Source organism: Leucopleurus acutus (assembly GCF_964270905.1).
Source record: "Leucopleurus acutus genome assembly, chromosome: 16".
Classification (NCBI taxonomy): domain Eukaryota; kingdom Metazoa; phylum Chordata; class Mammalia; order Artiodactyla; family Delphinidae; genus Leucopleurus; species Leucopleurus acutus.
Genome location: NC_139158.1, coordinates 71,611,673 through 71,626,273, shown reverse-complemented (window position 1 = coordinate 71,626,273; position 14,601 = coordinate 71,611,673). Strand labels below are relative to the sequence as shown.

Below are 14,601 nucleotides of genomic sequence, written 5' to 3'. Positions count from 1 at the left end.
AACAGAAATAGACTCACAGACATAGAAAACAAAATTATGGTTACCAAAGGGGAAAAGGGAAGGAGGGATAAATTAGGAGTTTGGGATTATACACTACTATATATAATATAGATAAAAAACAAGGACCTACTGTATAGCACAAGGAACTATATTCAGTAGCTTGTAATAACCTATAATGGAAAAGAATCTGAAAAAGCATATATATACATATATTTATATATATAAAATAACTGAATCACTTTGCTGTATACCTGAAACTAACACAACGTTGTAAATCAACTATACTTCAATAATTAAAAAAAAAAAAAAGCTAGAGGCCAGTGGAGCCCCACCATGCCACAGGAGCTGCAGGTCCCAGAGACGTCTTACGCTTCAGTAAAATCAGTGTGAACTACGTGGCACATGCTTCCCGTACGGGTTAGTTTGTTAAAAGACCACACTGCTTTGCAGCACCTCCCATCAACAGAGTCTATTTCCCCATTCCCTGACTCTAGACTGGCCCTTTGACTTGTTTTGGCCACATTCTAGAATATGCTAGAAGTAGTCATATGCCAGCTGGAAGCCTAGACCTCAAGAGGCCTTGCAGCTTTGGCCCTTGCTGCTCTGGGAGCCCTTCTCCCACCACGTGAACAAATTCAGGCTAGCCTGCTGGAGCACAGGAGACCAGCTGGCATAGAAGGGAGTCCTCCATGCCAATCAGCCCACAGTCCACCTGGCTGCTGACTGCTGCCACTTAAATGATCCTAGCCATGACCAGAAGAGCCACCCGGCTGAACTCAACCAAATTGCCAAGCCATGGAATCATGAACTAGATAAATATTTATTGTTTTAAGCCACTAATTTTTGGGGGGTGCATGTTATGCAGCAAAAGCTAACTGATACGGGGCTTCCCTGGTGGCGCAGTGGTTGAGAGTCTGCCTGCCGATGCAGAGGACATGGGTTCGTGCCCTGGTCCAGGAGGATCCCACATGCCGCGGAGCGGCTGGGCCCGTGAGCCATGGCCGCTAAGCCTGCGCGTCCGGAGCCTGTGCTCCGCAACAGGAGGGGCCACAACAGTGAGAGGCCCGCGTACCACAAAAAAAAAAAAAAAAAAAAAAAAGCTAACTGATACACTATAGGAAGTCTAGATTGTAATTGGTAAGTCTGCCCACGTCAAGGTTGGCTTGTGCCACCACGTGGACTCAGAGAATCCTGATATCTTCTCTATAAAGTTCTAAGTTAGGGAGACTCTCTGAGTAACAGCACAAGAGACTTGGAAGGACCCTTAGGGAGTCCAACCACCTCCTTACACTGTTAAGGAAATGCATTCATTACATAAGTATTTCCTGAGTGCCTCCTTTGTGCCAGGCATTATGGCCCAACAGGGGGGCACAACAGTGAATAAGAAAGACCAGATTCTGCTCTCAGGGAGGCCACAGTCTAGGGTAGAAACCAGATGTTATTCAAGTCATCCCACAAAAATGCAGACAACCACAGTGACAAACGCTGTGAACTAAAAGGACGTGGTACCATGAGACAGAATTACAGAGAAGGGACCTAATTTGGATTTGGGGGTCACCAAGAGCTCTCTAAGGAAGTGACATTTAGGCTGAAGCAAGTTGGTGGCAGCCTTGAGGTGGGAACGGAGCTCTCCACAGACACAGCAAGGTGTGTGGAGCTTTGAGTCCCAGCCCTGCAGGTTCAAATGCCATCTGTACTGCCCCCTGGCTGAGTCAATCAACATCCTTGAGCCTCAGTTGCCTCATCTATGAAATGGGCTTAAGGATACTGTCTTACTTCTTCATGGTACATCTCAAAGCGGTCGTGAAGGCCAGTTGATATAACCACTGAGAAAAGGGCAAACTGTCGAGTGTTGGGTGAACAGCTGAAGCTACTGTTAGCAACTTGGCGGGGGGACATTTATTTGTTCTCCAGCTACCCTGAAAAGGACTGTGCCCCCCTCTGCCCAAGCCTAGGGCAGACGCGGAGCCCCACTGAGTCCCACTTGCCCTTCTTGGTGGAAGCACAGTACCAGCCCTCTCCACTAGGGACTGAGCCAGTGCCGACTCCAGCACAGCACGGTTCTGAGAGCCAGGGCTCAGGACGTTAGCAAAATGCAGTTGAAACATTGTGAAAGGGCTCGGATAAGGTGTTCAGGAGTAAACTCTGGTCTTTTGAGACAATCACATTTCCAAGTGGATTATGGACAATTCAGCAACTTCTGTGATCTCTTCCAAAATGAGCATTCCCAGGACGGGAGTCTGGCTCACCAGTTCTTGCAGCTTGGCACAAGTCAGAGCAATATACCGGCAGCTTCTCAGCAGGCCCCCGGTGCTCACACGGTCACAGGCCATAGACGGGGTACGGCCTGGCGGGTCCACAGGCACACCCCTGCAGTGGCAGAGGAGGGGGCTGCAGCGCCCTGTAACAGAGGAGCTTCCACGCCACGCTGGGATGATAACAGTATCTCCCCTCACTGGCAGTGTTCCCTAAGGGCCACAAGCCCATGTCTCACTCATCTGTGTCCCCTACAGTACCTCTCACAGAGTGGGGCACATAAATGTTTGTGAATTAATAGGCTTCTGTTTCCCCAGCTGGAAAATGTGGTCCCAGCCACCCAACTTGGACTGCCATGACCTCCACAACTACATAGCTGGGGGCGGGGGGCAGCAGCTCCAGGGACAGGCTTGTCCTCCAGCTCCCCAAGTTTCTCAGCAGCTATGAAACCCCTCTGCCCTCCATCCAGCACCCTGAGCTGCTGCCACCCAGCAGGCACCACTGCTTTAGGGAAGCATCTTCCAGGATGTTTGTGGGACCCTCCATGGGGCCCCAGACTATATAGTGAGGACCCTCTCTGGCATCTGAGTCTCTAGCGAGGATACTCCCAGCTGAGAGAAACCTTAATTTCCAGAGACCAGGCTGTCAGTGGCAAATCTGTCCAACTGGCATCTGGGACTCCCAAGGGGCTGGGCTGGAGCTGGGGACAGTCTTGCCTGGGGATGACTCAGCCCCTTTCACACCAAGAAAAGCTGCACAGAAAGCCTCTGCTCTCCTCCCTTTTCACCATGTCCACAACCCTCCCCAGTGGGCAGGAGAGCCCCAAATGCTGCTATGTGGGTGTGAGCACCTCCACGCCAACATCTGCCCCCATGGGTGCTGTGTGGTGACGAGAGGCAGGCAGCACCAGAAAGCATGTGACATCTCTATCCGTTGCTGCTGAAAACTTCCCCTCTGTGCATGGAGAGTGCAGACAACACATTTCGAGTTTTATCAAGTTTTCAATGATGTCCATTGTAAGCCAACAGTAGCCAGGTAGTTGATGTACAGAAAACACTACAGTCCCAGTTTGACTGCCCAGTTGAGGGAGACTCAACTGATATTCTTGATCATTCTAAGAGAGGACAATAGTGGGCTGAGCCACCTGCTCTGCACCCCTCCCCTCCCACCCAGGGAGCAGCTTGGCTCCAGCAAGCCCAAGGCTAGACAGGGAGGACGGGGCACCCACCTGGCTGGTTGATAGGAGCTCTGGGTTTCCGTCACTCATCCCCACGTAGGCACTCTCACCATCAAACTGGAACAGAGAAAGAGAGGCAGCTCTGATGAAAATGTTCTCAAGAAGGGCCCAGGAGAAGCCAGAGGAGGTCAGGGGACTAAAAGCACTGAGGGGAAAAGACTCTGGAGCCTGGAGAAGCAAAGACTGAGCCCAAGATGCCCAGTTCCCATTTCAGTAGGACTCCCTCTAGGGTAGAAGAAGCAGTCCTTACTCTGTGACCTCTGATGGCTTGGGTTCATCACACTTAGGATGCAGAGAGGAAAACCTTTCTGCCCTTTATACCTTGTCCATAGATGTGTCAGGTTGCCCTGTCAGATACTGAGCTCCCCATCTCTGGAAGTATGCAAATATTTCTCCTGGCCAAAATGACATCAGGCTCTCAGCTAGAGCTGGAATTCCACAAGCTGGAGAGAGGCCAAGGTCTCCAGAGCCTTGGGATCAGGACAGCCTGCCCCTGACCCATCCTCCGGGTCTTACCATCCCAAGTGGCTCTGCCCCCTCACCTTTGACCCTTAGGCAGTGAGGACTGTGGTAAAAACCAGGTACAGGAACTACACCCTGTGTTCTGAGCAGCTGTCAAGGCTGGAGTTGTCTGCAAGAGGCAGCAGGTGTAGCGGGAGAAGCAGGGGCTCTGGGGCCACTGGCTCCCCTTTTCCCTGACGTGTGATCTTGAGCTGGTGTCTGAACCTCTGAGGTGCCACATCTGTCAAATGGGGATAACGACAGTGGTCCTCTCTCCAGGGGATGCTGCACTGAAACGTGCAAAGCACTTGGCTCAATTCCAGTTCCCTTCACTTGAGACAAGTGTCTTGAGACGGGTTCTCTAGAAGCAGAGCCTGAGACAAGGGTTCAAATGCATGTGATCTTTGAGAAGTGCTCTTTAGAAATAACCGGTAAGGGAGGGAGGGATCAGGATAGGACGGGGGAAGTAGCTAAGCAAGGATGTGGTCCCAGCTGGAGAGCCACTGTAGCCTGATCCCACCACAAGCTCTGGGGCATGGATGGTACCAGAGTTAGTCCCAGCATGAAGCAAGAGGCTGCACTTCTGTAGCCCATGTACATCAGTCATTGGCTGTGGGCTGCCCTTAAGGGACAGAAGGAGTCATAACCTGAGAAGGGTGGCCCCCATTTGGCCAAGGGCAGTTCTCCAGAGAATTGTGCCAGCTGTGAGCCATTTTTAGCCAGTGCTCACAGCAGATGGGAGTAGGCCGTGCTGGACAGTAAAGGGAGGCGGGGGGCGGGGCACCAACAGCAGCTGGCCAGTTTACTGTAATTGAAAAAAACCCTTTTATTAGGTTATATTCATATGGTTCAAAATTCCCAAAGTACAAAAAGCAACAGAGTGAAAAGTCGCCTCCCCCCACCTCCCAGGCATTCACCGCCCCTCTCCAGAGACAACAGCTGCATCTATCAGCTTCCTATACATCCTTTCAGAGATAGTCTCTGTATATACATTAGAGTCATTGCTTTCACATAAATGATAGCATACTATACACACCATTTCGCACCTTATTTTTCTCCTAGCAACACATCCTGGAAAGTGTTTTATGTCAGGACATAATTTTGTTTTCTGGTACCTAGTATGCCACAGCATGCCTGTAACATATATATTTAACTAGTTAAGCACATGGGCAATTGAGTTGTTTCCAGGCTTTTGCTATTTCCACATTGCTCCCATGAATATTTTTGTACATCCATCATTTTGCATGGGTGTGAGTCTATCTGTAGGATTAGTCTGTATAATCACGGCATCTAACCGTGTGTGCGTCTGTAATTTGGATGGACATCACCAAGCAGCACTCATGCAGGTTGGAAAAGTCCACAATCCTGCAATCAACAGTTCATCCAGACCCTCTTCGCTCAGAGAGGTTTTCTTAACAATGGCTCAGATGCCAGCCTCCTACCTCTGTGTGCTCTGAAGCCCACTACCCCCGATTCCCTTGCCCTGCTTGCCCTTGTTCATCGTTCCACAGCCCCTTTACCTTCTAGCTTTCTACATAATTTACTTATTTACCACGTTCATTGCTTACAGTTGGATTTCCCCTACGAAAATGGAGGGGACTTGAGGTCGGGGTCTTAGTCTGTCTGTACACTGATGCCTCCCAAATACCTACAATAGTGCTTGACACAGAGCAGATACTCAATAAATGCTTGTTGAATGAATGAATGAATGAATGAAACAGCCACTACATCACTCACATTGTCTTTTACCAGGCCAGTCTTTTCATCAGGGTAGGGGGATTAGGGTTTATACCCAAGTGCCTTCCCAACACAAGGATGGGCAGAGTCCTTTGGTGACTGCTGGATTTGCAAAAGAAAAGGCCATGCCATGCCTAGAGTCTGGGCATGACCCCAGATGCAAGGCTCCATCTACCACACTGTATCCCCGGAGCTTAGGCTTCAAGGCTCTGCTCAGAAACACCTCTTCCAAGAGGCCTGCCATGCTTTCACCTCCTTTGGCTTTCCCTCTAACAACATAGATTGTCTCCATATCTGTCTTCTGCCCAATAGTCATCAAACAGTATGGTATAGATTAAAAGTACAGGGACGTGTATTAAAGGAGCAGAGGGAAAGATATCCCCCAAACGCTGTGTAATAATGTCCCATTTATTAAATGCTGGCTAGAACGAAGCCACCCTGGTCCGCTCTCTCCTCCGACATGCAGAGCAGGCAATGAACAAATATTTGGTGAATGAATGAATGTACTTGGCACCAAGCAAAATGCTTTCCATAAAAAAGCTCATTTAACCCTCACAACAACCAGTGTCTCAAACCAAGGAAACAGGTCGAGAGAATAAACAGTTGCCCAAGATCACGCAGTTAGGGAGACACTGCACTGCAGAGTGGTCTGCTTCCTGGGCTTGGCCTCTCCCACGAGGCTGTAAGCTCCTTGGCGGCAGGGATCATGGCCTGGCTGCACCCCCCCCACACACACACACATAGCCAATCATTTGCCGGGGCCTTGCACATACTAGGTGTTCGATGTGTACGTGGTCGTGCTTCGCCGAGGAAGGAACTCCCTGCAGCGAGCAGTGGGGAATGGTGTGGAGGAACAGAGACCCCGGATTTTGAGGCGTGTGTGCCGGGGGCAGTGAAGAGGTTGAGCAGTGGGCTTCTGCATTCACTTGTTTATTCAAACAAGAAAGAGCAGCCACATGCCAGAGTGAAGCTTGCTTCCTGCTTCAAGGAAAATCTGAGAAGTTGGCAGAGGTTCCCAAGGCAGGGCCTGGGTCAGCCTCCATCGGGTCGCCCCTGCGTGCTTTGCATGGTGTCCTGGAGCACAGGACTCGGCTACTGAGCAGCTATGAACAGAGGCCCCAAGGTGGTGATTGGGTAGGTGATGTCTGCTCTCTGCCCACCTCTGTCCAGCGCTCCACCACCTCCGAGCCCTTGTGGGGGGAAGGAAGGAGGGAAGGGGACTCCGAAACCTCCCAGGCTTCCCCTGGCTTGGCCTCCAGGGCCCTAAGGCCTGAGACTTACACCCTCAGCCCTCCTCTTGGGGTGGGGGGCTTTCTGGGGCAAAGAACCTGCATGCCAAGGGGAGAAGTCACAAAGCCTAGACACTGAAGAGTCCCCTCCTCCTCCACGTGCACAAAACAGACTGAAAACGCCCACATGGACACCCACTGCACAGCGGTGATGCTGAGTGAGCATCACACAAAGGTATACGAGGGCTTCCCTGGTGGCGCAGTGGTTGGGAGTCCGCCTGCCGATGCAGGGGACGCGGGTTCATACCCCGGTCCGGGAGGATCCCACATGCCGCGGAGCGGCTGGGCCCGTGAGCCATGGGCGCTGAGCCTGCGCGTCCGGAGCCTGTGATCCGCAACGGGAGAGGCCACAACAGTGAGAGGTCCGCGTACCGCAAAAAAAAAAAAAAAAAAAAGGTATAAGACACACAGTGTGCCCAAGCATGGAGACAACATATGCATCACAAACTGGTGGGGGCCCACGTCACACACAACAGAGTGTTCAAGACAGCACTCAGTTACACACATACCACATGCATGGGTAGCACCAACCATCACAGACAAAGACGTCCAGAGCACAAGCATGAGCGTACACAGCACAGACCCTTCACGGGACTGGCACGCAACCGCCGGAGCCTGCACACACGGAAGGGAGGGGGTGCCCAGATGAGAGTAAGTACCCCAGCCATCTGCAACTGAATACGTATATAACTCAGAGAAACGTGCACACAAACACACATGACCCGCACGTGTAGAGACACACAAAGGCACCAAAGAACTTAAATTCTGTCAGTTAAATTCTATCAGTTTCTGAGTCCCTCAGTCAAAAATCTTTTTTCACACCACACAACCTTCCACACGCTTTAAAATGTGAAAAAAAAAAAGTGTGTGTGTGTTTCAGGAGGGTGGGGAACAATGGCCTAAGAATTTCCACGAAATGCCAGGAGAATATCTCTTACCACTGACTGGAATAGATTAATTTTCCCCATTTCATATTCTAATTATAATTCCTTTTCCCAGCGCCATCTTCAGTCGTCATTACAGCTGGAAGATTGTTCTGCAAAAGCCAGCCCTTCATCTTCTCTTCCCAAGAGTTTTGTCATGGAAATGAGTTTGGGAATCTGAAAGAATCCACATTTTTGCAAATAGCGAATGTGTGGGGATAACCCTTTCATGACGGCCACCAAGGAGAGGCTTCTGAAGGGTCTGTCTCTCCCCACAACGTGTGGTCCCCTTGGCGAGAGGGGCAGCTGGTCCTCTAGTCCAACAGCCAGCCCCCCACACACACACATGCACAAAGAAAAGGATAGATCCCTTTTCTATCTTTAAGCAAACTTAGCAAATAGGCAGCCAAGGTGAAAGGTGAGACGCCCTGATTTTAGCGAGTCAGATGATGCTAGCTCCATCTGTGCCCCTTGGGCAAGCTCTGTAACTGCTCGAAGTCTCCGTTTCCTTACTCTGATGACCCACAGAGCCACTGATTCACAGGAGGTAGAAATTAAACATCTGTGGCATGGACAAATGTGGTAACTGGGTGGATGAATGGATGGAAGGAAGGGAGGGAATGAAGGATGGGATGGATGGATGATGGATGGTACAAATCAGCACAATCCCATAGAAATATAAAGCAAGCCACATGTGTAATATAAAATTTTCTAGTAGCCACAGTTAAAAAAAAAAAAGGGACTTCCCTGGTCATCCAATGCTTAAGACTCTACGCTTCCTGGAATATTACTCAGCCATAAAAAGGAATGAAATTGGGTCATTTGTAGAGATGTGGATGGACCTAGAGACTGTCATACAGAGTGAAGTAAGTCAGAAAGAAAAACATATATCGTATATTAACGCATATATGTGGAATCTAAACAAATGGTATAGATGATCTTATTTGCAAAGCAGAAATAGAGACACAGATGTAGAGAACAAACGTATGGATACCAAGGGGGGTGGGTGGGATGAACTGAGAGATGGGGATTGACATATGTACACTACTGATACTATGTATAAAATAGATAACTAATGAGAACCTACTGAAAAGCATAGGGAACTCTACTCAGTGCTCTGCAGTGACCTAAATGGGAAGGAAATCCAAAAAAGAGGGGATATATGTACACATACAGCTGATTCATTTTGCTGTACAGTAGAAACTAACACAACATTGTAAAGCAACTATACCCCAATAAAAACTAAAAAAAAAAAAAAAGACTCCGCGCTTCCAATGCAGGGAGCACGGGTTTGATTCCTGGTCAGGGAACTAAGATCCCACACGCCCCACTGCGCGGTATGGCCAAAATTTTTTAAAAAATTAAAAATAAATTTAAAAATAAATAAAGTTAAAAAAGAAAGTATAAACTGGTGAAATTAATTTTAAAGACATATTTATTTAACCCAATATATTAACAATATTGGTTTCAACATGTGATCAACAGAAAAATTGTAAATGAGACGGTTTACAGGCTTTTTTTGATACTGCCTTTGAAATCCAGTATGTATTTTACCTTACAGTACGTCTCCGTTTAGACTTAGCCTCACTTTGCGTGCTCAAAAGTCACAGGTGGCTGGTGGTGAACAGAGGAGAAAACAGTTGGGATGGAGAAGATGCGTGGGTGGATTGCGGGTAGGCGTATGGGTTCAATGGACGGATGAGCGGATGGACGGATGGATGATGGATGGAAAGGGGGGTGGGGAGATGAGTGGTGGGAATGAGTGGGATAGATGGGTCAGTGGACAAAAAGATGACTCAGTGGTTGGACAGATGGAATTAGAAGGTGGGATGAATGGACGGATGGGCAGGTGGGTGGCTGGGATGAGAGCAGTTGGATGAATGAGATGGGATGGCTGGGTAAATATGAAGAGACGGGTGTGACGGGAAGATGATTAGGATGGTGGAGGAGATAAACAGATGGCTGGAATGGGTGTGTGGGATGCCTGCGCTGATGGAATGGGCTGAATAGTGGGTGGATAGATAGGTCTGGGATTTCCTCGTCGATTGGAAGACGACATGGCTTCTTAGGGTTACAACATGTCACTGACTTTCAAACACTCACCTGCAGCCAAGTTACCTCCAGATTGCAATGCACCATTTCCCCTGAACATTTCCCCCATTTGGTCCATGAGCACCTCAAGTTCAACACACCCAACACTGAACTCACGACATGTGTAGAAGCCTGCTCTTTCTCTGGCGGTCTGCCATCATGAGAGATGTCACCCCTACAGAGTACACTGTCAGTACCTCTGGGGTGACTCTGGACCCCTTCCATTCTACATCCTCCTGATCCAATCACCAGCAGAAGCTTTCTGCTCAGCTTCTTCCAACCCAACCCATCTTTCACCCTGCCTATCACTAGCAATCTTTCGGCAATCATTTCACTGCTCAGATCAAAACCCTGCAGTGACTCCACATCACTGACTCTGGCGTCCAGGACCCTCTATGACAACCAGCCCTGAGACTCAGCTCCCACAGCGCCCCTCAAGGCTGCAGGAACCTCCAGCACCCTTGCCTTTGCACACATTGCCCCATCATCAGCCTGGAGCACCCTCCTCCTTCCTTTCTCAATCCACTGAAATCCAACTCTTCCTAGGTCTTTTTTTTTTTTTTTCTGGCTATGCACTCCAACTTTAACAGTCCTGCTTGCTTCTATAAATCCGTACTCTTGGGCCCAATCTTAAAGCCCCCATCTCAAGCCAGCTTTGGACTTAGTTCAACTTCCATGTATAGTGTGATATACTGGGCAACAGCATTGATTCTTGAATAGGAGTATCAGCTCCACCACTTACTTAGCTGTGTGTGACCTTGGATTTAACTTCTCTTTGCCTTAGTTTCCTCACCTGTAAAATGGTAATGATCGCAGTTAACTATTACTGCCTCATAAGGTTTTTGATATCTGTTATCAGATATGAGTTAATATCTGTAACATAATACTTAATAATGCTAATGACTTTTGACAAGTGTTTAATAAATGTTATCTTTTATTATTATATGCTAAACTATTATCCCCTCATCAGCCGCAATGCCCCTCAGTCTTGCAGAGGACTGTATCTCCTATGTCTCTGAGACCATCAGATCCTCCCTCAACTCTCTCCCCTCCTCCACATTATTAATATCACACCCATCCTGACCTCCCTTCCTTTAGTCTAAACAGGTGAAGTGTCTCCCTCCTGTTCAAGGTGAGCCCTTTCACTTTGACCCCGTCCCTCTCATGTCTTTCCCTCATTCATTCCCACGCCTAGATCTAAGACCTAATTTAAATATGCTGAGTAAAATGAAATCAGTCGATGCCCTTGTGCCAGGCAGCAAGCACCTACAATGTACTGAGTAACACACTCCCGACATCGGCGGTTTACCGTAAATACACCTGGCCACAAGGCACAGGTAAAAGCAAAGGGACTCTGAGGTCACAGAAGGGGCAACTGTCATTGTTCGTTGACTGGTATCTAGCAATTGGCTACCATGTGCCTGGCATTGTACAGACACCAGCCATGCTGTAATGATAATGACAGCTCCTCAAGGAGCCCCCAGTCCTTTGGAGAAGCTTGGCCGAATAAAACGTTCCTATTCTCCAAATCTGAGAAAGGAAGACAGGCCATTCTTTGGCCGTAGTCCCACAACAGGAACAAGTAACCACAAACCTTGTCTGACGCTCATCTCAATTGGTCAGTGACAGTTTTGTACCCACCCAGACTCTGAAAGTCAAGCGATCAATAACTCCAAGAGCTACATGTCCACAGCTGGGGGTCAGCCTTTCCCAGAACCTCCTGCTTCTGAAAGTACCCCCATCCCTGGACTCCACGCTTCCCCAAACCCTACAAAACGCAGCTCTTGCTTGATTTGGACAGACTAGCTTTGCAAAGTACAGCAATGAATTCAACATCTTGTTTCTGATATAAAATGATGGCCTCATCTTTGACAAATGTGACAATGGTAGGATAAAGTTGTCACAGAGGAGTGAAAGAAGGGAGAAGGGCCTTTCAAGAGAAGTATCCTGAAAAGGATAACTTGGAAGCCCCATGATGGAGAACATATAGGAGTTGGCCAGGCAAAGAGCAGGGAACATGACATCTGAGGCTGCTGTGAGCACAGGCCAGTGGGCACCTACTCTATTCCAGACCTCATCCCAGAGCTGTGCCTGGTCATCTCACTGGAAAGCCCCAGAATTCCCAAGGTTGCATGACCAGCCCCATCATAGACATGAGCAAGAGGGTGGTTGGGGAGCTTGCCCAAAGCTACCCAATCAGTTCCGAATCTGCCCTTGATGTCAGGTACCAAAGCAACAGTTGTTCTGTAGAAGCTGCTGTCCCTCCCCTCTGTACAGAGACACAGATCAAAGACCAAAGATGCACAGTCCTCAGCCCGGCCAGTTGCAGACACCAAGAGATATGCCTCATGGAGATCTAAAGAGGAAACAATCAAAGCAGCCTACACCGCTCCCGCCTGCCCCCACAGGGGCCGTGAGAACACTCGTTCTGCACAGATAAAACAGCTCAAAAGTATAGAGGCAGCAAACGTGGCAGCTGCGCCCTGGGCTCTGCCGAGAGTGCGGTTTTATGTGGAAGTCTCCCAGAGAGATACACATCACACCAGGGAGATCATGGGGGAGGGGCAGAGAGGCGCTGCACAGATGGAGCAGGACAGGGATAGGGCCTCAGGTTCAAACTCTGACCAGACCCCGTATGCTTAACTCCAGGTCCACGGTCACTCAAAGAAGGATGACAGCACAGTGGTTACAAACGTGGGCTCTGGTGCCAAGCTGCCTGGGTCTAAATCTTGTGCCCGCTTTTCAAGCTGTGCAACTTTTTAACTAAGTTACTATGTCTCAGTTTCCTCATCTGGAAAATGGGCATGACTATCACTTGGATTAAATAAATTAACTTATGTGCTTAGAACTTTGCCTGGTACAGAGAAAGCACTCAAAATTGTTAGCTATTACTTATATTACTACTTAAACCTTACAACAACCCTAAAAGCTTGCTATAATGGCCTCCCTTCTGTAGATGAAGAAACTGAGTGGAGCTTCACGCAAACCTGTGAGGTCCTAAGTGGGGGAAAAACCCCTTATGCCTCCGCCCACCATATGTAATTTGAAATAAAATTTGTAAATTAAAATCTTTGTAAGACAGTCCAACTAGGGGCTAATTTTTTCTATGATGATGACATTCGCACTTTGTTCCTAAATGTCAAATATCAATTTCTCTCCAAAAACAAGTTTTTCTCTTTATCAGTGCTTTGCCAGACGTGACGCACATTCTTATTCTGCCCACCAAGAAATCCAGAGCTCTGATTGAGGCCCAGAGAGGTTAGGGGATCTGCCCAAGGCCACACAGCCAAGACGTGCCCAAGCTGAGTCTGCAGTCCAGGCTGCTGGACCCCCAAAAGACCACACTGGCTTCCCACCTCCACTGTTTCCAAGCTGTGTGAACCAGAGCAGGTAACCTCGTGACTCTGGGCCAGGGGCCTTGTCTACCAGGAAGGAGAGATAATGCCTTGGGCATGGTCTGCCAGAGGGGCTGGGGGTCTCGTGAGCAAGCCTAGTGTTGTAGCCACTGCAGGACCTGCTTTCCCACCACTGACCAGAGCTGGCTTGGATGACGCCACGTGTTTTATCAATTAAAAATATTGGAAGGTAATGTAAAAAGACAGTGATCAATACAACTTCAGTGGCAGAGTGCTACCAGGCACCTGGCTCCTCCAAGAGGTGGGAATCATTGCCCCCGTTTTACAGACGAGGAAGCAGGGCCTTCCCAGCTCGCTCTAGCCATCCTCCTTCTAGACCTGGCCTGTCCAGCGTGGTGGCCATTGAACACTTGGAATACGGCGGGTCCAAACTGAGAGGTGTTTACATGTAAAACACATACCAGGTCTCAAAGACTTAGAACAACAACAACAAAAGAATACAAAATGCCTCATTGGTATATTTATATTGATTACATGCTGAAATGATAACATTTTGGATAGATGGAGTTAACTAACATATATTATTAAAATTAACTTCACCTGTTTCTTTTTACTTTTTAAAATGCGACTACTAAAGAATTTGAAATTATGTAAGTGGTTTGCATTATACTTCTATTGGACAGTGCTGGCAGAGATGCTGTCCCAGCCACTATCTGCTCCAGACCCAGAATCTTGGAGATAGCAATAGCTGAATCCAATTCTCCACGAGAGATATGGGGAAACTGAGGCCCATAGAAGGAGAGTGATGTTTAAGGCAAGCAGCTGGTACAGAGGCATTCATTCACTCAACAAACGTTAAGTTCTAAGCGCTGGGATACAGCAGAGGACACAGTGTGGAGCCACATCCCAGGCCAGAGGTGACATGGTGATGTTGCAGGTTTCCTTGCCCGGCCAATACACCTGGGGACCAGCGCAGCTAGACTTGCACCAATTCCTCAGTTCCCCATTGTCACCTCAGATCACAGAGCTCAGAGACAGGAAGACATGGTGAAACGCCAGCTCCAACCCAGAGCAGACCCACCTCAAAGACCGATACTGAGCCCCCCAGCACCTGCCAAGACATCCTGACGGGCAGGGTCTCTCAGAGGGCACAGCGTGGCCGGGCGGGCCTCTGATTCTACCACTGGTGGCGGCGAACACACCGTCTGCAT

The 14,601-nt window shown here is 48.7% G+C and overlaps 1 protein-coding gene across 7 annotated transcripts in view; it reads right to left on the bottom strand.

The window, feature by feature from the left end:
• TOX2 (TOX high mobility group box family member 2) overlaps nt 1–14,601 on the bottom strand; it is a gene marked incomplete at both ends in the record, with an annotated part of 131,476 nt that overhangs the window by 73,943 nt on the left and 42,932 nt on the right. For all 7 annotated transcript variants that reach the window (XM_082857154.1, XM_082857155.1, XM_082857157.1 and 4 more), the window contains one exon: nt 3,485–3,550. In XM_082857154.1, coding sequence (XP_082713280.1) covers nt 3,485–3,550 — 66 coding nt within the window. The remainder of the gene's footprint in view (nt 1–3,484; nt 3,551–14,601) is intronic.